Source organism: Mastomys coucha, unplaced genomic scaffold (genome assembly GCF_008632895.1).
Source record: "Mastomys coucha isolate ucsf_1 unplaced genomic scaffold, UCSF_Mcou_1 pScaffold17, whole genome shotgun sequence".
In the NCBI taxonomy this organism is placed as follows: domain Eukaryota; kingdom Metazoa; phylum Chordata; class Mammalia; order Rodentia; family Muridae; genus Mastomys; species Mastomys coucha.
Window position 1 is genome coordinate 14,378,440 of NW_022196899.1, and position 27,014 is coordinate 14,405,453.

General features: G+C 38.4%; 1 protein-coding gene across 1 annotated transcript in view; it reads right to left on the bottom strand.

The window, feature by feature from the left end:
* The window catches only part of Cpb1 (carboxypeptidase B1), a 28,588-nt gene extending 2,108 nt beyond the window's left edge, over positions 1-26,480 (bottom strand). Inside the window, exons 1-10 of the mRNA XM_031376254.1 lie at positions 26,332-26,480; positions 26,165-26,240; positions 21,056-21,180; positions 14,422-14,521; positions 14,229-14,330; positions 13,379-13,480; positions 11,446-11,556; positions 11,274-11,364; positions 9,983-10,185; positions 465-549 (exon numbers count right to left, since the gene is read on the bottom strand). Of these exons, the coding sequence (XP_031232114.1) occupies positions 465-549; positions 9,983-10,185; positions 11,274-11,364; positions 11,446-11,556; positions 13,379-13,480; positions 14,229-14,330; positions 14,422-14,521; positions 21,056-21,180; positions 26,165-26,240; positions 26,332-26,396 (1,060 nt within the window). The 5' untranslated portion in view covers positions 26,397-26,480. The remainder of the gene's footprint in view (positions 1-464; positions 550-9,982; positions 10,186-11,273; positions 11,365-11,445; positions 11,557-13,378; positions 13,481-14,228; positions 14,331-14,421; positions 14,522-21,055; positions 21,181-26,164; positions 26,241-26,331) is intronic.
* Between the last annotated feature and the right edge of the window lie 534 nt (positions 26,481-27,014).

The window sequence follows — 27,014 nt, forward strand, 5'->3', positions numbered from 1 at the left end:
GATCCTTCAAGTGAAACATCCAAGTCACTCCCCCCCCGACCCCCAAGAAATAAGATATCCAAACACAGGGGATTTGGTTTGGGTATGTTCTTGCTTTGTAACCTAATGTTGTACCCTTTAGTATCAAGATCCCTAGGGTCACTTCTTCAACGATTGTCTTGGCCTACCTTCTCTAATTTTTCTTTCCTGGTTCTCTCCTCCGCATCCTTCCTTTCTTTTTATTTTAACACCTACTGAGAGCTTAGCACACAGTAGATGCCTGAAGGATGCACACAGGAAGCAAATGTTCCTGTGCTTTAGAAAGGCTATTCATTTCTATCTATTGAGTAGAAAAATATATACTACATTTAAAAAAATGCTATGAGGCACTAGTGCTTTAAACTGTGAGAAAAGGAGTAGGGTGGGAAGCATGGTTTCTTTCTAGACAAGCAGTTTCTTTGCATAGTTCTGAACCCACGACTCACAGATTGTCGTAGCTCCTGGACCATATGTGTACTTGGTGCCATGGAGACTGGCAAGCTCCTTCGCCGCACCTTTCACCAGGGCATTCTGTGAAAGAACCACCAGCAAGTAAGTCAATGAAAGCAATGGTACCAAACCAACATGCACCCTGTACACTTGTGCCAACAACCAAAGGCATTTACGGCACATTGAGATTACTATTTTATGCTTTTCCAATGTCTGTTTCAATTTTTTCCAGCTGAGTCCCCTTGAGATGAATAAGTAAATCTTGTGAAAGAATGTCTTCCCCAATGCCCTCCACAAGCACCCATGCTGAATTTCTTTCGTTTCATTTCTGCAGGGCGCAAGAGCAAAGCAAACACCAGGAAGTTCTTAACGCTATGCACAGAAGTGCTTGCTGTCATTGCACAAAAACAAAACATCCCTGAAAAGGCAAACAAAACAACCGTGACTTGACAATGTGCCCGGTAAAAAGCCAATTGAGTCATTACCGGATGGTGCGAGTTAGGGCTGCAGCGTTAGCAGATGAGCACACATGATTGCGTGGACAAGTCTTATGGAGGAAATTGCTACGAGACTCATATTAGCTTTGGAAGGCTGTCATTTTATTGCTATTGTATATTAAAGGAACATTTAGCTTGTACCTCAGCCTCTGCTCTCCTTGTCATTATCTGCTCTCTCATCCGGATAGTTATCTCATTACATGCACCATTTTTAGGGTTACCTTGTCATGCATTTTCAATGACTCCAACTTCTTCTTTTGGTAAAAATACTCTTTGTAAACCCCAAGGACTTTCTTGGGCCTCATTCCACATTTGCTCTAAAGTAGAATTCCCTGAATATCTTTTTTCCTCTTGTTACCTGTTTTTGGGTACTTTCTGCCCTAACTGGGATGGCCTTCCCTCTCTTCACTTAAACGGAGAATTTCTCTCCTCTTAGGTTGGTTTTCACATTACCTCTCCTTTGCAGCAGCTCCCATCATCAGAGTTCCTTCCCTCTGTTGAAGTCGGTTCTTTTGGCACATATTATTTTATATTAGCTCCCTGTTGGATTTGTGGCTACTCTTTTCTTTAATTTTGTTTTTATTCTCTTTCCATATAGTTCAGGTTGGCATTGAACTTAAGATCCTTATGTCCTGGTCAGGCTATTCATTTTACCTTTAGCAGATAACTCAGTATAGATTGGTTAACTGAGTCATTTGTTGGGGTTCCGTGCCATATCTGGATAGGGTTCTTAATACTGAACTTTTCAAATTTGGACTGCTACATTCTGAGTAGAGACTACAGACTGTATGGAGGTGGACAGTTTTACTGTGTATTTATGGTTGATGGCTGTCATGTTCAGATACTGACATTAATTACAAAGTAAGAAATCTATGGACCATTTCTCTGATTTCATTTAAAGTCAAGAGACAGGGGGAAAAAGCCAGAATAAACATTCATCAGCTAAAATACCATGTTTAAAAATTCCAATTATCTTAATAGTATTTCTTGCAATTTTTCCTTTTAGAAAGTTCAAATAATTTCACCAGTATTACTCATTTTTATCCCCAATATCATCCATACACATTCACCACCACAGAATCTTCTAGCATAATGGAATGCCATGTGCAACGGCATACTCCATGGGAATGTTCCAGATAAGCTGAATGACTGTTGAGAACTGTGGATAGAAGTGTCATTCTAGCATTCGCCAGTGACCAGTATTTATATATGCATGAAGACCCAAGGAGCAACACAGAAGAGAATAACTCACAATTCAAAACTCAGTTGACACTTTCCTTGGAGCCTGCCACTTGAGGAACAAGGGCTAAGTCATGACTAATGTGCCAATGCCTTACACATTACAAAGAGCTCTTTCTAGGAGCTAGAAACGAAATGAAGAGAGACTAAAGGAACATGCCCAAGAGCATGCATCCAGGTATGGTTAAGTTAAGCTATGACATCATCCACCTACCCTCCTTTCCCTCTTTTCCTAGCCTTTGAATACTCCAAAAGAAATGTTGTTGGAACTGGTTTACTGATTTCCAAGAACAGAAGGGAATTAAATAAGTCATCAGACTAGGTAAGGCTTTGCTATCTGCCATGGGCCAACCTGGGCTGTATAATTCCTTAGCTAGGAATTTCCTACCCTATCTTATACAGGGTCACCTTTGTTTCCTTAACTTAAGAGGACCTATAGCAAAAGACAGAGTCTAAAATACCACCCGGAACTCAAACCACGAGGGACAAAAGAGAAAGTAGTGGGCTATTCGTGAGGTCCTAGGCTGCTGGGGCCTGGTGGGGTGAATAAGTAGAGGGAGTTCTTCCACCCCAAAGACCCGTGTTCCCAGGTAACAGAGGATAAAAATGTCCCTGCTTCGTTGCAGAGCCTAAGACCCTCACTCGAATCTCTTGCACTGTGCCAGAGTAGGCACAGTGGGTTGATTGTCTGGAGTCTGTTATTACAGCATGGAAAAAGGGAGCCCCAACCAAACCTGAAGTGTGAAATAAGTCTAACGGATTTAAGTTAAAGACCAGAGTGTAACTTAAAGACCTGTGGGTAACACACGCGATAATGGGAGCCTCGATTATCTCTAAGGATAGTTTCCTTCCTCCTGTCCTGTGCTAATGCTAACTTATACCAAGGGGCCAGTAAGAAACATGACTTTTATGATTGTGGTGCCTAAGAAGGTCTTAAGATTTAAGTAGGCACCAAGGAGAAAGAATTCAGAAGTGGGAAACATCAATGTGATTCTAAGGAAAAGGAGGTTCCTGATTGCAGCGAAGAAAGAAATCAGGGGAACAACTGATTTAGGACAGCTGGGCCTGGTCTTTCCCCCAGAGCTCAGGAGCAATGTGGGAGAGAGGAATGCTGTCATTGACACAAAGCAATTTGTCTTTCCAGTCGACCTGCATATGTATTCCTCTCTTTAACATTGAAGAAAAACACCAAGTGTGAGGCAGGTGTATTTGCAGTTCAGAGAGTTCTTCTTTTTATAGAGATACATTTTAAAAATAAACACTGTATAATGCAGGCCCAGGGCAATCTTTAGCAGTTGATATTTGTAGGACACTGTATATTATTTTTGAGAAGAATATAAGATCCTGTAAAAGCCAAGAGGACTTAGCCAGGAATGTGACTCTGCTCTTACCTTTGTTCAAAGCAGTTTCGCAACATCTGCTCTCCTAGCATTCACCTGGATCATTCTGTGTGTGTGTGTGTGTGTGTGTGTGTGTGTGTGTGTGTGTGTGTGTGTGTGTGTGTATGTGTGTGTGAGTAGGTTTCCTGGTACTCTATATGATGTTTATCAGCATTCTCTGTCCTCTACCACGAGATGTCACTAAACTCCCATAGTATGTCAATCAAAACATCTCACAAATACTACCAAATGTCTACCCTGGGTAGAAGTAGGTAGCAAAATTAGTTCAAAGTGAGGAAAAACATACAACTATGGCTGATGGGCATTTGGGGGGAAATGTTAAAAGAGAAGACAGGTTTTAAGGGTGCCTTCAATGGACAACATTGCATGTATGTCTTTAGCACCTTGGCTCCCAAAAGTATCATCCTGCTAGCAGGATGGATAAATTTAGCAAAAATATTAGACTCCCAGTTAAATGTAAATTTCACACAAACTTAAGACATTTCTTCAGTATAATTCTACCTTATGAGGGATTGGAGACACGATTATAGTAAAAAAAGAGTTGTCTTATGGAAATCCAAATTAAATGAAGAGTCATGTAACACACCTGGCTACTATTCACCATATCACTACATCCAGTCTTCCATAAGATGTGCAACTTATTGATTGGACTTCACCATTCACATTTTCTATCAAGAACACTCCTTAATCCTGTTTTTCAGTCTTATTTTTATTGATTTTACTCTATGCTTTCAATGTCCCATTCGTTCCCTGCCTATCTGAGCCATGTCTATTCTTCAACTCTCTGAACAAGTTACATCTCCTTTCTTTTTTGACTTATCTCCCCCCTTTGTGTCTCTCTCCATCCCTCCCTTCTTCCTACCCTTCCTTCCTTATTTTCTTTTTCCTTCCTTCTTTCCTTCCATCTTTTATTCCTTCTTTGAGACAGTGTCTCTCTACTTAGCTCAGGTGGTCCTAGTACTCACCATATAAATCAGGTTGGCCATGAACTCACAGAGATCTGTCTGACTCCACCTCCTTAGTGGGGAATTAAAGTCCTGTGCCGCTGCTACATCTCCTTTCTTATTGAATGCTACACATGTTGCCAGTTCCCTCTCATGAATCACTACAACTCTGCACAATTAAGCACCCAGTTCTGTACATTATGGTTTCCTGCCTATTGATTTCAGCAAGACCCTAATATCTCAATTGGCAGGAGCCACAATTTACAAAAACTTAGTGTGTTCTCAATGACATTAGTCTTAAGTCAAGTTAAGTACAGTTATCTAGGCCCAGGAGGAAAATTTTATCAAACCAAGAAGTACCCTGAACTTTCTGATGGTACATCAGCTACAAGTTATTTATTTTTTTATTAAAATACTTTTTATTGTTTCATTTAAACCTTCGTGGTGCTTCCTTAAATTTGAAATGAGAAATTCTGAGAAAATATTTTAAATATATATTTTGTACCTTAAGATCTACACACATTAGTTTCTGGTAGCCTCTTGACTGTGTAACTGTGGCCTTGCTAGACTAGTCACTAGGCAGGGACATGGTGACAGCTGTCATGAGCATGTGCATAGCGTTGTAGTTGGCTACTCTCTAATCAGTATTCCTTTCCTTTCAACATTTACCTCTAACTGTGACCTGACATAGCATTCATTCACTGCTCAAGTCAGGTGGTGACAGGATTCTTTCTTTTTCTTTTCTCCTTCTTTCCTTTCTTTCCTTTCTTTCTTTCTTTCTTTCTTTCTTTCTTTCTTTCTTTCTTTCTTTCTTCCTTCCTTCCTTCCTTCCCTCCTTCCTTCCTTCCTTTCGTTTTATCTTATTTTTGTTGTTTATTTAGTTCTTTCAATGTTTTATTTTATTTTTATGTTAGTTATTTATTATGTTATTTATTTATTTGTTTTTGAGACATAGTCTCATGTAGTCCTGGTTGTCTTGGAGCTTACTATGTAGACTAGATTGACCTTTAACTCATAGAGATCTTTCTGCTTCTGGTTCCTCAGTGTTGGCATTCGTGTGTGCTACCACATTCAACTTTACAGTATTCTATTTTTGTAGCTCATTAAATAAAATTTTAATGAAGAGACAGTGAATGACATGCTGCTGAATTAAATCTGTCATCATGGTTAATAGTATTTTTCCCTGGTTATTTTTATTTTTTCTGGTTATTTTTATCATTTTCCTTTGGATAATGGATAAATAATTATCAAAAGAATGGTCTAGGATTCAAGATTATACTCTTAGAAGTCAGTGCTTTCGTAAGTAAATCCTTTGTAATATACAGGGTTAGAGGTAATTACAGGTTGGATTCAAAACTTTTCTCATGAATTTCCTCAAAAATTTGGGGTACCATTGTAGAATGCATAAAAAAATGTGGATTTTACATTGGTCAGTATAATCAAATTGAATACCCAGGCAAATCCACACACCCATGAACACTTGATTTTTTAAAATAAAGAAACCAGAAATACACACTGGAAGAAAACATAGCATCTGTAATAAATAGTGCTGGTCAAACAAGATGGCTGCCCATAGAAATACACAAGTAGATCCATACTTATCACCCTGTACACAACTCAATTCCAGATGGATCAAGACCTCAAGACCTCAACATAAAACCAGACACATTGAACATGGTACAACAAAAAGTGGAGAATAGCCTTGAACTCATTGACATAGGAAAAGTGTCTCTGAACAGAACGATGTTAGTATATAAGCACTAGAATGAACAATTAATAAATGTGACTCATGAAACTGAGAAGATTCTGCATGTCAAAGGACACTATTAATAGGGCAAAATGGCAACCTACAGAATGGGTAAAAAATTTTACCAATTACACATCTGAATGAGGACTAATATACAAATATATACAATATATATAAAGAACTCAAAATCTAAATATCAAGAAAACAACTCAATTTAAAAAGGGATACAGATCTAAAGAGAATTCTCAATAGAGGAAACTGAAATGTTTAAGAAGCACTTAAAGAAATGTTCAGCATCCTTAGCCATCATGAAAATGCAAATCAAAACTTAACTTTGAGATTTCATCTTATACCTGTCAAAATGGGTAAGATCAATAAAACAAGTGGCAGCTCATGCTGAGGAGGATGTGGAGTGAGGGGAATGCTCATCAATTGTTGGCAGGAGTGCAAACTTGTAAAGGCACTAGGGCAGTCAGTATAGAGGTTCCTCGGGAAGATGGGAATTAATCATTCTCAAGATCCAGCTATACCACGCCTGACATATACACAAATGATGTTTCATCCTATAAAAATAACACTTGATCAACTATGTTTATTGCTGCTGTATTCATAATAGCCAGAAATTGGGAACAACCTAGATGTCCCTAGACAGGAGAAGGGATAAGGGAAATGTAGTGCACTTATACAATGAAGTATTACTCAGTCATCAAAAACTGACATCATGTAATTCAAAGGTGAATGTATGGAACTAGAAAAAAATCATCATGAGTGGTGTATCCCAGACCTACAAAGACGCATATGATATGAGTCAGATTATTTGGAGATATTAGCTAGTAAGTCAATGATAACTAAGGTTCAGCCTACGGAACCACCAAAGTTAGGTATAAGAGTAAGGGTCTAGAGGGGACAGATAGATCTTCTTAAGAAAGGGAAATAGAATAGATAGTTATGGGTGGTGGTGGGGGGGGAGGAACTGGAAAGAAGGTATCAAGTTGGAAAACGGAGTGGAGAGGGAGACAATCAAGGGAATATGGGAAGGGACATCAAAAATTAGGGGCCGTTGAGGGGTAATGTGGAAACCTAATGCAATAGAAGAATCTATATGTGTATGTGCATGTGTATGTGTATGTGCATGTGTATGTGTATGTGTATGTGCATGTGTATGCGTATGTGCATGTATATGTGTATGTGGACGTGGATATGTATGTGTATGTGGATGTGTACTTTTGTTATCAAATGTCATCAGTAGTAGTGTTGTGTCATTGGGCTCCATGGTGTGGTAGTTTGAATGAAAATGGCCTCCATAGTCTCATGGGGAATAGAACTATTTGACAACTAGAAGATATGTCCTTGGAGTCAGTGTGGCTGTGTGGCAGGAAGTGCATCAGTGGGGATAGGCTTTGGAGTTTCAAGTGCTGTAAGACACATGGGAATTCCCAAGCCAGCCAGGATATTTCCAAGCCAATAGGAACAGCCAATAGGAACAGTTCTCTACAAACTGACAGTGAGACTCCATTGCTAAAGACAACACAACTCATTGAACACGGAGAAGTCAAACTAGTGACTACTTAGAGCCTTCATCTTGATGTTAAAGCATCTTTTTGTGCAAAAAGGCACTCTGCACACTACCGAAGAAGAAATGTAAACACTAAGCCAGCCACAAACGCTTTGATCTAAAATGGTGCCCCGACTGCAAGATATGCTAGGACAATGGTAGCACAAAACTTATGGGAGTAATGAGATAATATCTAATTTCAGTTAGGCACACTCCACAAAATGGAACCCACCCCCAACACTGCTTGGATGATTACAAACTAGAGACTAGACAGCTCAGGGACCTAGGGTAAAACTAAATATGACTGTTGTAAAAAACAGTACCAATAAAGTGATCTATAATGATAATCTGCTATAGTCATAGATCATTGCCTTTCTCAGCTATCATCAGGGAAACTTCCTCCTGCAGCAGATGCAATCAAATACAGAGACCGCCCCCCCCCCCGGCAGACATTATGCAGAGTATGAGAAACCTTGGAATTTGCAGCCCTACCTGGGATGCCTACTTCAAATTTATTAGCTCAGAACTCAGGGAACCCTGAGGAAGAGTAGGCAGAAGAAAGTGTAAGAGTCAGGGGAGATGGAGGGCACCAGGAAATAAGTCCCTCTAAATCAAAATGATCAAAACTCTATGAACTCGTAGAGTTAAGCAGCATTCACAGGACCTGCATTGATCTGCAGCAGGTCCTCTGTATTTATTATGGCTTCCAGTTTAGTATTTTTTTTATGGAACTCTTATTTATGCAAACAAGCAGGTCTCTGGTTCTTGTGCCATCTCTTGGGATCTTTCCTTCTTTAGATTTGCCTTGTCTAGCTTATATATGATAGTTTTATAATTTATATTTTATTTTGTTGTATTTCAATTATCCATTAAAACAAACAAGAAGCTTGTTTGTTTTCTAATTAGAGGAAGAAATGATCCAATTGGGAGAGGAAGTGGGGAAGAATTGGGAGGAGCAAAGGGAGGTCAAACATAATCAGTATATATTATATGAGAAAAAAACTATTTTTAATAAGAGGAAAAAAATTAAAATGTGTCTCTGGAAATTGTGGCAAGTTAAGAAATTTTCCAATGGCCACTGCCTCTAGGTTCAGCACTACCTGACCATTAGTGTCAGCTTGTCTAAGCCCTCATGTACAGGTTGGAAAATAAGAAGCAGACCAGAAAATTTCTAAGACTTTATGGTTTTTAATGCAGAAAGGTCCTGTGTCCTGGATTGGCAGTTTTGGGTTCACTCTGCTTAGTTCTGGCTCAGTGTGTGAGATGAGACAAGTTACTCAGCAGATATTCTTCTAGCTTCCTGCCTTTCATTGTGAAGCAGTACATTATTATTTATTATTGTTGTTAACTAGTCTGTGTGCATCAACCAAACGTTGTGCTAGTTGTCGTAACTGGTAAATGCAGCCATACATGGTTGTGTAGCCTGGCCCCACTTCCTGTTCTCTTTCTCTGCTTTCTGACTGCCAGGCCAGCCTTATCCTTCTACCCTGCCTTCCCTGACACAACAGATTTTACCTTCTCTGGAACTCAAAACCAAAATAAATCCCCTTTTCCTTAACTTACTTTTTGTTTGTTTGTTTTTTTATTTTTTTAGAGACAGGGTTTCTCTGTATAGTCCTGGCTGTCCTGGAACTCACTCTGTAGACCAGGCTGGCCTCCAACTCAGAAATCCGCCTGCCTCTGCTTCCCAAGTGCTGGGATTAAACTTAACTTATTTTTTTTGTCAGGGTATTTTATCACAGAAATAGAACAGTAACTAGTACAACCAGTCTTGTGATAGAGCTAAATGGAACTATTGCCATTTTGCATACTAGTAAATCAGCCACACTCAAGGGAAATTGTTCCCTGTACCAAAATTCCATTAGTTCAACCAGTTTATCTGGAAAATTTAATTCCTTAGTATATAATATATGTATGTATATTTACATACATAATATATACATAATATATAATACATACATACATACATACATATATACATACATACTACATTACACACACACACACACACACACACACACAATTTCTACTCCAGAAACTAATAAGGAATTGTTCTGACAATTTATTTTTCAGAATTGGAACGAAGAGCATTTTCAACGCGGAAGCGGTCTCTCTCTCACTCACTCACTCACCAGTTCCTCATAGTTCTCAGGCAGTTTATAGTCATAGGAGTAAGGGTACAGCATCATCTGTGAGTACGAGTGGATGGTCAGATAGGCCTTGATGGAGGAGAGGTTGTTGCGGATGAAGTCTGCCAGGGCCTTTGTCTCTCGTTCAGACTCTGGGGCTGGTCCACAGTAAGTGTCAGAGCAGGGACTCCGAGACGCTCCCACTTCTGCAAAAAAAAAAAAAAAAAAAAAACGTGTCACGTCTGTCAGTGGCCAAAAGGTCACCTGCGGAAGTTCTCATAGGAGATGTTGGGCATTTCACATTCTCAGTTAGAAAGCTAAATAGTATAATGTGCTTTCTTAGAGCTCTTTCCTAAATTCTTCATGAGTTTTCATCTGTCATCTATCTGTCTGTCTGTCTGTCTGTCTGTCTGTCTGTCTGTCTGTCTGTCTGTCTGTCTACCTACCTACCTACCTACCTACCTACCTACCTACCTACCTATCTATCTATCTATCTATCTATCTATCTATCTATCTATCTATCTATCTACCTACCTACCAATCTATCTATCTATCTATCTATCTATCTATCTATCTATCTATCTATCTATCTATCTACCTACCAATCTATCTATCTATCTATCTATCTATCTATCTATCTATCTATCTACCTATCTATCCATCCATCTATCATCTATCTGTCATCTGTCTATATTATATATTCATGCATCTATGCATACATTACAATGGCATATTTTTAAACTGATAAGAATTACACATGAAATCACTACTATCATTACACTATTGGCCTTTAAAAAAACATCAATATTTATGAATATTGATAATAGCATCCCTGTGCTCTCTGTAGTGCAGTCTGCACTGTACAGTGAGATCAAGACTGTGGGATCTATCATTAAGTGGAATACTTATTATCCATGTCCATGAAAAAAAAATCCTGTTACTATAATCACTGAACTGCATAATAAATTTTAAATGATTATTTATTTATTATTGTGTCTAAATTGTCATTTGATTTGATCCTGCAAATACATCATCACATTGATGGATTGCATCTGGTGAGTCAGTGTGCACCTACAGAAATTAACATATCTAGGAATACAACACAGATCTTGGTGCCATACATTTTAATCAAATGAATGAATAATTGACTTTCTATGCTTTGAGAAAGAATAGTAAACCATAAAACTTCGTAGTTTTTCTTGTTTTGAATATTGACCTAATGTTTTCTCATGCTACTTTATCTCTTAAGCTTTTTAATGTTGTATACAAAATGGTTAGCTAGACATATACTCACGACACCAGCCAGCATCAAAATTTCTGTTGGGGTCTACACCTAAGCAGGAACTTCCAGCCGTAGTAGAGCGGGTTTTTCGCCACATTCGGTCCTGAAAGTCGATTATATAGTTAGATCAAAAACTACAGGAAGGAACAGTGTGAATGTCACAAGTCCCTCTGAGTTCAAGTACCTTAGTCCAGGTGTAGACATAGCCATCAATGTTGACCACAGGCAGAACATAAAAGTCCAGTTCATCAAGAAGCCGTTTCATGTGGATCTCTTGTTTATAGGTACGGACAGCCTGATGTGAATAACAATATGAATTTCATGCAAGAATGGAATGGATGATACTGCCTACGTTTGCATGGCCTGGATGCAGTTAACTTTGGTAATAGAAGCAGGGTTCTCTGCCACATAGCCAGTCTGCATTTAAATCCAACATTTTCCTGAGCTTTCTTGGATAAAGCATTGCAAATTAATTCTGAAGTCCTTTGAGCACAGGAAATTAGGTTTCATATAATAAATCCTTATATTTCCTATCTTTTAAGAGCATATCAATGTAAAGTTTATATTTAGAAAAAAGCTATAAAAATAATGTAGGGAGTTCCCACACATTTTCTATTGAGCTTTTCCTAATGTTACCAGATTTTGTAATCACAGTATAGATATCAAAGTAAAGGCATTAGCATAGGTACAATATTATGAACTAAATTTTAGATTTTATTTAGACTTCACAGTTTTTTAAATTTTTTTTTTAATTTTTAAAATTTTTTATTAATGCCCCCTTCTGGTTATAGGGCTCGCTTTGTCCCTGTTTGTCTCTTTCTTTCTTGGGTCTCATGTTTTCCCAGACTGCCTCAAACTTGTTATGTAGTTGAACTTGTCCTTGAATGTCTTATCATCCTGCCTCTATTTCCAAGCACTGCGATTGTACCAGAACTGGCTTATACCAGAATTGACAGCGGTCACATTTCCTCCTCCGCCGATGTTTGATTTTCAATATTTTCTCATTTTTTTTTTATAACGTTCATGTTGTGGAAAAGCACAGGTTAGGCTGCTTGGCAATTGTGAGGATGTTATAGATTTAGAGAGGGTTCCAAAGGTGACCTGTCTTACACGACATTGCTACCTTACTTAAACTAGAGATATTATCCTGAAGAACGTAGTTAAAATTGTTTTTAAATTGTTTTTTTCCATTGTAGGTTTTCACTTTGCAATTAATATGTGTTGCATGGAACATACTTTGTAGCTCTGAAAATGTCTTGTACCTTCTTAAAGTTTTATACACTAAATTTTGCACCCTTCAATGGATTTGCTGAAATCATTATTACCATGATATTCTAAAGTTGGTTGTGGTCATTATTTGTGGACATATTGTTTGCAATTATCCTATAAGAAATACTTATTTCTTTTTCCTTTTTATTTATGGAATATAATTGTATCAATATGAATGCATGCACACTTGAAAATTTGAACATTTCAGTTTAGCAAGAGAATTCAATGGGCATTTGCTGATTTATCCATACTGATCAATTTTTAAGGGATGAGTCACTACTTTTGCTGTCAGCTAGTCTACCTAAGGCAGGTGAGAAAGTGTAACTTAGTAAAATTAAAATAAACCCAATTCTCTCTCTCTCTCTCTCTCTCTCTCTCTCTCTCTCTCTCTCTCTCTCTCTCTCTCTCTCTTTTGCTTTTTCCAGACAGGGTTTCTCTGTGTAGCCCTTGCTGTCCTACTCACTCTGTAGACCAGGCTGTCCTTGAACTCAGAAATGTGCCTGCCTCTGCCTCCCAAGTGCTGGGATTAAAGGTGTGTGCCACCACTGCCCCGCTCCAGTTTTCTAACTTAAAAAAATGCTTGTCATACAAAGGTCTGTTGACAAGTGCTAAAATCAATTTATCCCAATAGGAATTTGAATTGTGGATTGTGTGTGTGTGTGTGTATGTGTGTATGGCTATATATTTGTGTTCTTCTGTATGTGCATGTGTGTGTATATATGTGTATGTGTATGTATGTGTATGTATGCATGTGTGCGTATGCCATTTTTCTTATACTAGGTTATAAAGGAATTCGTTGAAATTAATACTTTCTATTTCTTCCATCAAAAATTATTCTGTCCACCCACCTCTCTCACAAACCACTGACAGAATGCAGGAGAAATCCACTCTCTTGCATGGAAACCACAGTCAATGAAGATGGCAGGCTTATTTGGTCCAGCTTTGCCAATCTATTGTGAGAGAAAGGAAAAGGAGAAGCATTATTTACCACACGGCGCTCAGGGGTCAGCATCCACTCCCTTTGGACTCTCTAGGTGAATCCTCACAGCATCTGGGAATGCCAAGCACTCAAACTGTTCTTGTCTCTGAACGGTCACTGTGTTTAAGCTGCGACCTTGCACTACTATTAGGCTTATCAAGCCTACGTTGAGTATTGCCATAGCACTTCTTCTCAGTCATTGACATGACTATGACAATTGATGGCTAATTACAATTAACTATAATTGCTGCTACGTTTATGGATATTTCTCTTCTCCTCACTTAGTTCTTGTCTTTTCATTTTGTCACTGGACTTGCATGACAAAAGTGCCATTCAAGGTGATGGAAACAAATGTCGGTGTTTATTGTAATGTGGTCTGATAAATGAGAATATCCTGACAGGGAACTTGCCAACAAAAGCTTGCAGCTTGCAAATGAACTTGAAAACTACACTGGGGAGAGAAGAATTTCATCACAGTCTACCGTTCACTTAGATTTCTTACAGGGATGTGGTAAAATTTATAAGAATTCTCTTATTTTACCGGATTTTATTTTTGGATAAATGAAAAGTAATTATGTAAAAATGCATATAGAATAAAAGAATCCAAGGAATCGGAGCTATAGTTTTTTTTTTTCCTTTTTTGATAAGCATGTCTGTGAAACAAATGCTAATGAATCAGAATTCGTTGATTTAAACCACTATGTCATGTTAAAAATTACCTTGAGGACATACATGTTACGTCCTTCAAATGTAGTTCCAATGACGCTCTGAGAGACAAGGTCTGGATTTTCAGTGGCAACTTGTTGAATCCATGCCTCTATCTACCAAAGAGAGTCATTCTTGGATTAATGTTGCATTGCTGGTTAAACTCCCAAGCCCTCAAAATACATCAGAATCAGGCACACCCCATACCGTTTCCCACTTGTTGTACTTGGTGTAGCTGTGTCCAGTTGCACGGGTGTGGCTATCAAACTGGGCTTCCAGAACGTATTTCACGTTGCTTATCAATACCCTGGATGAGTTAAAATGGGTGTTTGTGAGTGTGAGTTTATTCTTTCCCAGGGAACACACATGAAGCCAAGAAGCACAGCTTTAGGAGATGCTACGGTACCTCCCACGGATTCACAGGTTGCCTTTTGACTTTTATTGAGGCCTTCAGGCTGAGCTACTAATGGAGATTCTGGTATCAATCACAAAGCCATTGAGGACACTGAGGGGCATGAGTAAGATGGACTCTTCCAGGGCCCATATGTCATTTACTTATTGACCGTAAACACAGAAATCATTTTCTTTGATACCCAAACAGCAGGGCCTGAGGCATCCGCACAGCAATACTTATTTGACACACATTTGTTTTATTTTCTTTTTAAAGAATTTATTTATTTACTTTATGTACATGAGTACATTGTCACTGTCTTCAAACATACCAGAAGAGGGCATCAGATCCCATTACAGATGGTTGTGAGCTACCATATGGTTGCCGGGAATTGAACTCAGGACCTCTGGGAGAGCAGCCAGTGCTCTTAACTGGTGAGGGATCTCTCCAGTCCTATTTTGTTTCTTAAACCTCAGTTATTTTCCTTATATTAGCACTAAATGTTGCATGTCCCAGAAACCTATTCATTATAAGCAAAGTAATGTACGAGGTGGCCACTGAGGTCTAGTCTTCAGGATTTTAGGAAAACAACTTGTTGGTTGGAAGTTCAGAAATATTAACAGTGCTAAATATGCAATAGGTAAATGACATCGGTTTAAACAACTGGTGTCTTCTTTGCTGTTTGGCTGACTTGATAATCTATAAGCAAGGCAATATTAAAACCGAGGAGACAGAATCCTAGAGAGCTGCCTATTCATATTAACTCAATTGCAAATGCCTACATATGGTGCGCGTGTGTTTTGTGTATTTATTTTTATTTCTCTTTACTACTTTGAGTGGAAAGTATGCTTCGAAAGGGAAAAAAAAATCTGATCACCAATATCCTTGATATCTGAATAGTCTAGAACAAGGTCAGTTTGCAAAAACTTCTGTCATCCACAGTTAAGCTTTCCCCTGGTTTTATCTGCCATGAAAGAATTGCAGGCACACATAAAAGTCTTCTTTTTCTCTCTTAGACTCCAAGGCACCTATCAGGGACACTGAGCCTCTCATGTACTCCTCCCCTGAGCCTCTCATGTACTCCTCCCCTGAGCCTCTCATGTACTCCTCCCCTGAGCCTCTCATGTACTCCTCCCCTGCTTTCGTGAATTTGGGTATGAGTTTGTATGTGTTTGTGGAAAATGCAACCAATGCAATAAATATAAAAGACTTATTGGAGTTCTTGCCAATTTCATTCCTATGGGTTATCTCTCTTAATATTTAAAAGACGAAAAGGAGCAAATCTTAGAGTTTATCCGAGCAAAGAATTTTTCGTTGAAACAGTTATTAAAACTTAATTAGTGAGTTACTCATGTGCAATTCATCCCAAATGTAGAACCTTAAAGCAACATAGGTCTATCAAAATCTAGTTCTGGAGTCCCACCCGGGTCTGAGAGAAAGATATCAATGTGGAAAAGTTCGAAAGGGAGGTATAAAGAATCAAGAATTGGGGATAAAAGGTCAAGGTTTGGCCAAATTTATGTATTGACTTCCGAAAAATCATGCACTCCTTGGCTTTAAGTTCATAATTTTAGAATGGGGCTTTTGATTAGAGAATACTCAACGACCTTTTTAATTCTGAGATGAAATTGGTCTTGGTCATTTACATACGTGCCTTTGAAATAGATGAAGAAACTTATTTACAACCGTTATAAACTAAGAAAACATAGAGATACTAAACCCTGGGCTAGAAAAAAAATTTGAAAAATGATCTTCAAGGTAAAGTAGCAATAAAACCATAGTCAAACAAAAACAAAACAAGCAAGACAAAAATCTAAAAACAAGACAAAAGAAAACAAAACAAAACAAAACAGAAAAAACCCAACCAACTGGCAGAAAACAATTCTATTCCAATATCATCCAACGGAAAGAACAAATTCTGCCAAACATAGGTGTAATTCTCTGAATGGAAGAAGGACCCAGTAGAAATGGCAGGTGATGTATACTTTAACCTTTTATTTTCCCAGTGCTTGGGCCTGAGTCCAGGGCCTTGCATGTGCAAGGTGAACATACAATTGAACTGTATTCCTAGTTTTTTTTTTTTTTTTAAATACAAAATAGTACACTACACGATATGTAACTTACCATGGTTTCTCACTAGGTGCCCAGGGAAAATACAACCTAGGTTAATTGCTCCTCAATGCTCCACAGATGGAAGACTTTCCATAGATATCTCTTATTTAAAGCTATAATCATGGCCGTTGCTGATATTCAGCAATCAGTGTTGGGTGGAGGTAACAGCAAAGCTCACAGAACATCTAGCTATCCTTTTAACATAGCCAACCTCACATGACTTAGAGGAGGCTTAGGGACTATGAAAGGCTGCCACTGGTGCTTTGCTGCAGGAAAAGACATTCTCTCCGAGCTCTTTCTGTGTTAGTCAACATTTTAATCATGGCAATGGGCATAAAAACCAGTTTAAATTAACAATGTAAATAACAGGAAGTAAGAGCAAAACTGGCCTTTGCACCATGGGAAAGGGCATCAGAAGTCTTGCATCATTTTGAAATTTTAGTCAGATCATGAATTATCATGGAGAAAATTTTAAAAATCTGTGCACAAAGAAAGAGAAATTGTAGTTTTACATTCAAGGCTGTATCATTATATAGAGAGATACTGGGAGCTGGATATGATCAATCAGGTTGAAATACACTAACTGCTTGTGATCAATCAGGTTGAAGTACTCTGCTAACTGCTTGTGATCAATCAGGTTGAAGTACTCTGCTAACCGCTTGGAGGTTGGGGCTCACCTCAAAAGATGCTTTGCAGTCTTGTGGTTAGTTGGTTTTATTAATTTTATAATAAAGCTATATTACAAAATATTATTATAAATAATTAGCTACTATTGTAAATGCTTAAAACAATGCCTCTTAAGGACATCACTGTGGCTCTAAAATACACAGTCACATACGATATACTTTCATATGCTTTTAGGTTAGTACCATCCAATTTTTTTTTTTTTTAATTTTTAAAAACGAGTGAGCAAATTAGATCATTGCAACTCCCTGTAAAGTACAGAATATTATGGCTGGAAAGGAAAGGAAGACATGGTATAATTTATCAAAGACACTTACCTGCTTAAATATTTTCTTTTTAAAAATGTAATGTGCATGAGTATGTTGCCTGCATGTCTGTCTGTATATGCACCATGTGCATGTAGGGACCATGAAGGCTAGAACGCATTAGATTGCTTGGAACTAGCATTGCAGATGGTTGTGAATCCTAGATGGTACTAGGAATCGAATCCTAGGTCCTCTGCAAGAGCAGTCAGCTCTTGTAACTGCTGAGCCATCTCTCCAGCCCTACACAGTTCTTCAATGTGTAGAAAAATGATGGTACAGGCAGTTAGCAACACACAATCTCACTCTGATTTGAATAAGGGGAGAGACAACCTATCTGAAATTTTTAGGAAGCAATTTTGTAGAGTACAAAAGAGTAAAACGTGTTTTACAGCTCAACAAAGGGCTCTGTCAAACTTAGCTTCATACTAGAAACTAAACATTGGTACTATCCAATTCCCAGTCTTTCTGTATTTAAGGAGACACTCTTGGCACATGGAACTACAGTTTATTTTTCTGTACACATTTTGAAATGTGTACATCTCATGACAATTCAAGGTCTGACTGAAATTGGTGAATGATGCGTGTTATGGTGAAGAGTATGTGAATCACTGAGTAGATCTAAATCATATTTTCTTGGGACTTATGCAGTTGATGGTCTCTGTATGCAAAAAAATATTTAACTGCAAGTTCTTGCCAGTGAGAAACTACCTGATACAAACTAATTCCCCTATGGAGTAATAATAGGGTACCTAGCGACTCTTTGTGACTAGCATAGTTATTGCTGGAGTTATCTCCCCAAATTCCTGGGGACTTATTTATGATTCAGAAAATTATATGCTGCAGTCCTCTCAGCAGAAATGCAAGCATAAGATCTCAGCCCAAGGTACATTCTATATGCAGCAGACAACATGCACCCATAATTGAACTCTGTGACTAGAAAAAGGAAGAGAACCTTTTACTTGGTGCTGTGAATGAGGACTGATGGGGTTTCAGAGTCATTCCGCTGATGTAAAACAGGAACAGAATCAAGACATCCTTCCAGTATCTCTGGATATAGCTTATGAGCACTGCTTTTTGGTTTCTGGAAGAATTCTATAGAAATCCATCTTTAAGTAGTTTACTAAGGCATCTCAAGCTAAGGTTTTAGAGGTCCTTACTAGAAAATAAAAAAATATGAGATGTCTCTTAATCACAATTCGCAATTTACAAGGTTTAATTTTTTTTTTTGCTTTAAAAAAGATGGCCTGTTTAATGCTGCATTTTAATATTCTCCTCAGTAAGGACCAGAGAAATAAGTCAGACAAAGCATGATAATAGAGTGAAACGTAGCAGTTTTGTGATGTCTTTAAAAGGCTTGCATATTGGTCTGGAGAGATTGCATAGCAGTCAGGACTGGGAACTTCTCTTCTTTTGTTGTTTTTGTTTTTGTTCTGTTTTGTTTTGTTTTTTTCCGAGACAGGGTTTCTCTCTATATCCCTGGCTGTCCTGAAACTCAACTTTGTAGACCAGGCTGGCCTCAAACTCAGAAATCTGTCTGCCTCTGCCTCCCAAGTGCTGGGATTAAAGGCGTGCGCCATCACCGCCTGGTGGAACTTCTCTTCTTGAAGACCTGAGTTTGGCTCCCTGCACCTACATCAGGAGATCCACAACAGCCAGTAGTTTTATCTCCAGAGGATTTGACAGCCTCTCTGGCCTCCGTGAGCACCGTACTCATATACACAAACTGACACTCATGTATACATACGCAGTTACGCAATTTTCAAATGATACGTAAGTAAAAAGGCAAGTGCACTTCTCTCTCTGTACAACGGTAAACCAGAGTAGAACTCACCATAATAGTAGTATTATTAAGTGCAAACAATAGCATGCTGTTGGTTTATCAGTGCCATCTTTCCTCATTATATCCTAATCCCATGGGTTAGGAAACTGAGGCTTGGGAAGCTTATGCTGTTCTCAAGGTCTCATGCCAGGGAGTTGCAACGGTAGGTTCCTGTTTGGTTTCTTCAAAAGCAATTTCTTGTTGTCTATTCCACTTCTTTTGTTTGTTTGTTTGTTTGTTTTTTTGTTTTTTTTGAGACAGGGTTTCTCTGTGTAGCTCTGGCTGTCCTAGAACTCACTCTGTAGACCTGGCTGGCCTCGAACTCAGAAATCCGCCTGTCTCTGCCTCCCAAGTGCTGGGACTAAAGGCGTGTGCCACCACCGCCCGGCTGTCTGTTCCACTTCTGATGGTGGCACACGTTGTATAGTTGACAGCTGACATGTTCCTTGAGCATGGATATTATTTTCTCTATTTCTTAACATGCAAACAAACCAACAAAGTAGTTTCTGATGCTAAAGTTCTGTAAGTCTTATTTCCTCAAAACATAATGAAGATTCGCATGTGTGGTTAAGGACTGCTGGATAAGCATTTGGACATCCTGGATGGGAGCTCAAGGAGTTCTTTTTGTTCGTTCTTGGTCTATGTCCGGATGAAACGTTCGGCATTGTTCTGCAGTTGCCACCGAGTCAGCGTCATCTCTGCAGCACTTCATCTGTTCTCTGCCTATATACCCTCCAGTTCTCAATTGAAGTCTGATTTTACAGGTTGCCTCTCCCTGAGCCAAAAATTTTATTCATTCTGCTTATTCCCCAGTGCTCTGCTCTTTCTATCATATGCCACTGCACTCCTTCACTTGAAGTTTATCTTCTCCTAAGGAAAGTAAAATTCTAGCCACCCTTTTGTATATCTAAGGTGCCTGGGCACTTAATATCTATTTTGGGGTATCATCCAATGGAAAACTTTCTCCTCTTTGAAGGGAATTCTCTCTTGAAAGATGTCAACTTAACAATGTAATATTTTGGGAAGAACAGTCTAACCAGTTTAAGCAACTCTACTCTTGTTATTTAGAGTCCATGTTCCTTTTTTTTTAGCCATTTTTCATGCATCCTGATACTAATGATGGGGTCTTTAAAAAGAATATATTGTATCTAGACTTAAACTAAAGGAACATGAGGGGATCTAACTGGACACAAAAGATGTGGTTGGCCATCCAGAGAGAAGATTTGAAGATAAAATTGTGCCAACATGATAATAGTGTACATGGTTTGGCCTTTTACTCTCTATATCATTTTTAAAGCAGTATTAGGTTACACATTTGGCTGGTTTGAGAATATAGAACATTTTCATTAGAGCGACAACTGAACAGGAATGCCACTAAGTCTCAATCTATGGAGCCAGGTGCCAGCTCCACTGTTACCTTTTTGTGGGGAAAAACATAGCCTTATCTTCATTTTACTTACCTTCACTGGGTCATTCACAGGCTTAGGGAAAAGTGGAGAGAACTGCAATGTCTGTAAAGCATAAACTTACTCATAGTGAACTTCATTCTCCTCTAGAAAGTTCTCCACATCGGCAACATCTTCTGCTTTAACATGAAAGTCAACTGTAGTGAGAGGTTTCACTTGGGTAGCAGAATCTGGTTTCCAGAAATCAATCTGAATAAAGAGCATATGTAATAAACATCTATGGCTCAAATTAGGATTTCAGTGCACATGAATGCTCTACTCCATATAATTATCTTAGAATTTAAATAATTCAGGTATTCTCTTACAAATATCTCCTTTGAATTAATAAGGACTAACCAGTTAGATGTCAATAAAAATGTCTCCAAGGATAGAGATATGGTTTTGTGGGTAAAATGCATACATACACCGACCTGAATTCAAATACTGAGAATACATTTTACGAAGACATACTGATTGTGGTTATATGTACCTGCAGCCTATGTTGGGTGGATGGCAGAGAGTCAGGAGGATTACTGGGGTTTGCTGACCACCAGCTACCAGCCTCACTCCAGACTGAGTGAGAGATCCCGTCTGAAGGGACCAAGGTAGAGAATGAAAGAGCAGATACCTGACATCCTTCTCTGTCATATTTGTACACAGATAGGCATATGTACTAGTAGTACACATTGCATTATCACAAACACAGATAGGCACACACAAATAACATGTCGACATAATCAAACTAAAACTGATTAGCCAGAAGCATGAAGAACATGGCTATTTCTCATAATTCCATTTAATTGCAGTATTTTTTAGCTACCCTTTTCTGTTTTTCAATTTTATGCAACACTTGCTTATTATGACAACAATCTCTATCTAATGGATAAAACTATGAAGCAATAATAAATACAATACAATCCACAAAGGTAGTAGAGAGACATTGAGTCTTCCTTTACTTTAACAGGCTCATTTTCATAATCTTTGAACTTATTTCTGTGAAAGTCACAGTAATATAAGCCCAAGAGTATTTTCCTGCTGTTCTTTACTGTGGCTGGAAACAACTTGTGAGGATCCAGAGTACACTGAGATTTCTATCTTATTCATAACTGTCGCTGGGGTTTGTTACATAATGGGCTTTAGGTTGTTGACACAAGAGTGGGCGAAACCCATACAGTATTTGTCTTGCTAAGGGAAACTTTAGAGAAAATAGGAAGTAGTCATATAAATGACATATTTGATTACTCTAATGCTTTTATTTATGCATCCATTACTACAAATATCCGTTTTCATGAAAAAAATTTCAGCTATGTTCTACTGTGTTTTGTGTGTATGTTTTTTCTATTCTTTACATTTAGCAGAGCCCTGGGAGTCTGAGATAAATCTGACTTTGGGTCTTGGTTTCCTATTGTGTCTCATTTATTTAGATATTTATAAGCTAGGCTCAGGGTGCAAATGTGAGTTCTGCATACCATGGCAGAGCTGGCTCAAATGATACTCGGGACCATTTGTAGGAAATTTGTACAGAAATGGCGAAGATTTAAAGATTGTACAGCGGAGGAAGGAAGGTTTAAAGGTGACTGGGTACTTGAATGGAATCCTGTTAACTATAGCTGGTCCTGCTGAACTTGAAACACTCTACTAGTCCAGTGGATGCTAAGCCACCTTGGGGGCTATACAGAATGCCAGGTCAACAAAAGAAAGGGATGTGTGATGCCAACCAGATGGATTCCAGAAGAAGAGATTCACAGAAACATTGGTTGGGGGATGAAAGCCTACGCTACTCGGTTTTACAAGAGTATCAGCCTGGCCAGCCAGATGATAGTTAACTTGAATCCTTACTAAAATAAGCCACTGCGCTAGACAAACACAAAGGGAGGTATAAATCTAAAATTCAGTCTGGGTTTGTTGCTTAGTTGGTACAGGGCATGTCTGGACACACAGCTCTGGATCTTTTCTCCAGCACTACATAAAACTACACATGACTGCAAATACATGTAATATCAGGACATGGAAGGTAAAAGCAGGAAGATAGGTTCAAAGATATTTTCTATAACATAGCATGATCAAGGCCAGCCTGGGCTACATGCATCCCTGTCTCTCTCCCTTTAGAGCCTTTGGAGGGTAAGTTCTGCTGATAAAATCAGAAGTATCGGTGCTGGGGGGACATTTGGGTTGTCAGAAGTAGGCACAAATTTCTTTCACACTGTGTGTGGTTGCGAGTCAAACACCTAGTAGGTCTCTCATTTGGCTTGAGAATTTTGTTTTCTTGTGTGTAAGTAAAACAATTTCTACTGTAGGCCTAATTCACAGAGCAGGAAGAACCATTCTGCTATGTCAACAGTAAAGAAGATAGGAATAACATTACTCTAGACAGAGAAACATGGACTTCAAACTCCAGAAACAGAAAAATGAAGAAAACCCAGAGGATAGAGAGTATGTTTTACATTTACAAATATGTTGTTTGAGAGGACCAATTTAATGTGAGGCAAGGAATAAAATAACCCCCCCCCACACACACACACATTGAAATTACAAAGGACAAGAGGAAGCGCTGAAGTGCAGTGTAGCTCTGATCCTTTCAACATAGGTCTTAAAAGGATACCTTCAAAAGCTGGGAGGAAGGACACACTGGCCAAGGATAAACAAAGAGATGAGATGCTCTTTGATGATCTTATCAGGAAGGCTACATCCCAGAATACACTGCACCCACTTGGTCACTACTGAGGATTTAAATCTTTTGAAAATTTATGTTGGAAAGAAAGAAAAATATAAGAAACATGTACCTTCCGGCATTGAGCTAGAGTATGCGGCCCCAACTGTAGGAGAGCTGGCATGTTTAACTCTCCATTGGCTTCCACTTTTTCTAAGGGTTCTCAGCTTCCAACGAGAGTACTGAGGTTCAAGGTAGATAAGAATGGAAGTGATTATACCGTCATGGATACTGTATTCAAGGACTCTATCCAATGACAGCTGCCATTAAACAGTTACTTGGTTCTTCCTAATTATCTCCAAGTGGCCTACTTATATTCTAATTTAAACTCTCACAATAACCCTCTGAGGTAGATAGTATTACCACTATTAAAATTGAGAAAGGTGAGGGCCAGAGAGAAGCACAAGGCTATCTGCTATTGATATGGCTAGAAACTAAGTCCCATGAATCTGAGATTAACCCCTATGCTTGACCACAATAAAATGGGAGACTCTAGGTGCCTAAAACAATTCATCTAACAGCGCAGAAGTAATGGTTCCAGAGGACTTGATCTGTGATTCACAATCACCTGTAACTCCAGTCCTGGAGGATTTGATCTTGTTCAAAGGACTTAAAAGTGTGTTGAAAAAAGGATGAAAGTTCTAGGGGCTCACAGGGGAATGGAAGAGTTCTTTGGGGGAATTGATAAAGCAGAAGTGGTAGCCCTGGGACCTGTCATTGATTTCAATAAGCTTCAGAGCTAATAGGAAGCAGATGCACCATGAATGCTCAGAAAAGGAAGGGTGCTCCCTGGGACATAGTGTGAGTTGAAGCAAGAGTAAATGAGGCTTAGTTAACTTCATCTGGTAATAGAAAGCTCCCATTACTAGCCTGGGAGACTCTTGTTCTCGGGGAAGCATTTAATAAATCATCTGCACCAATGCACCTCTTTATAAGCCAGAAAACCACACAGGGCTGTATCTAGATCACACCCCACTTACATTAGGTAGTTGAGCATATGTATCCTAAAGAGAGCAAGCTGATAAATCACTTTCATTATTTAATGCCCAATATGGTACATTGGAGACTGATGAGAAATACATATTGACTAAATGAACTACAATGAAGGTCTCTTTGTGTGGTCCCCAAGTTTAGTAGAAATACAGTGTGCTCTAGGAATGTTAAGGTGTGAAAATGTGTGATAGGTCCCAGCAATAAATATCTGATATACAAACAAAGGCGGGAAATTGTATCCAGCCCACTTGACATGCTGAAAGATATATTTTCAAAAAGAAATGGATTGAGCTACCTCCAGATTTGACCAAAATGCTCTAGACTTTGTAAGCTAAAAACTAGGAGAATCAATAGAAAGACACAGAAAAAATAAATTTTAGAGGTAACTGATATCTGACTCACTTGGTTTTAATGAGTCAATAGTAGAAGGAAGGTCCCTTGCATCTTGATATATTAAAGAAAATCAATGGTTAGGGTGTAAAGTGTTCCCAGGACCCTGGCAGCAATTAAACAAGTTACGATGAAGGCTGGCAGGCAGAGATGCTACCATGTAGGAGAAAATTCCAGATCTTAAAGACATGTTAGAGTAGATGAGTTTATGTTCTCTTTGAACTCAGCACTTCACATTTATGACTATGACACCTTCTACTTTTTACTTTATTTTATGACATATGCCTTCAAAGCTAAAACTGAAAGACAATAAATATGTAGATGAATGGATTGATGGGTAGATACAATGGTGGGTGGATAGATGGATGTATGAATGCATTGGGATGGGTGTGGGGGTAGATGTGTAGACTGGTACCTAGGAACTAGGAGATTGTTTTCATTTGTATACTCAAGACTAAACAACATTGACAAAGTGGTGCTATTCATACCCAGGAGTAGATTTTGCCACACTATACATATAATTAAATTCTCACTCCATAGATATTTTTGGGTGAAGCATAATTTCACTTTTCTTTTAAAAGCAAAAGAATAATATGGAATTTGCTTGCGCAATTCTACCTTCTTTTTCTCCCTCAAGTCATACCATTAAATCAACCAGAATCAAGGTCAGAAAACTCAAGTTGTTTGATTAAGAATGAAAGAAAATCAAAGGGAAAGATGACACATGGGATGGATATGGAAATGAATTTGAAGTTGGAAAAAAGCCCAGGTTTTCAATTATTTCCAAATTGATCATTTCCCCTTTGTCTTGGAAGGGAAGTGACTTGCATGTTAGATGATCTATAACCTTTAAGACAGAGCCAACTCATTTAGCTGTCACTGTCCACTCTTCTAAAAGGTTGTGCAGATTTATAACCCTACATGGCTTGAGACAAGCTAATTTAAGCAGCAAAAGAAAGCGCTATGGCATTAAGTAGCTTCCAAGTTTTATTTCTTGCTTTTAAAAATCCTTCAGGGAATATTTCATGTCATTGCTTTTGATAGAATCAGAGTAAATCGGGCTTTGAAGTTAGGGTTAAGCAGAGAACTCTGCTACTTTACCTGTTTGGTGTTGGCTAGTTCCTGAATTAAGTTGACGTGATCTTCATCATATACACTGACGCGGAACACCCGGTTGCTAAATGGTAAAAATAATGAATAGAAATTTAAATTTCAGAAATGTGTCCAAAAGCTAGCGAAACTTACTTCGGAAGGGATTTTGAACCTACCCATCAAAGTTCTCCTCAGAAGCATGAGCCAGGGCCACACTCACCAGGGCCAGTAGCAGCAACATGGTGCCTGACTGAATTACTGGGCAACCCTGGTCCTTCCTGCTTTTATAGACCAGAGTGTTCTTTCTGTTCTTCTCTAGAACGAAAAGGGACACTATCAGATCTTGATTATTAATTTTCCTGGCACAGTTATTTAAAGTCTAGGAGGTTATCTCTTGAGCACCTGTAGAAAGAGCAAATGATCTCACGTTCACATTTAACCTAGAATCACTAGTGTGGGGGTGTTAAATAAAATTTATGTTGTAGTCTTTTTATTTTCATTTTGATCTGCGGTTGACATACAGTGAGTGAGATAGATTTAAGTCTGCTTAATGAGTGTTTGCAAATCTAAACTCTGGATTCATTAACGTCTCCACAAAGGCAGGAGACATTGCTAGCTTAAGTTCCATTGGCACCTTTCTTCAAAGATATTTAAACTTTCTTCAAGCAACCACTACTGAAGTTTTTATCTCTATACTAATTTTGACCATTCAAACTTCACATAAATGAGGTTATATTTACCATATATATTCCTTTGTATAATGACTTCTATTATGTCTTTGAGATTAATAATTTTTTTAACTTATAACATTCATGTTTTTCTACTCACAAGTACCTTCTCACTGGAGCATAATCTAGTT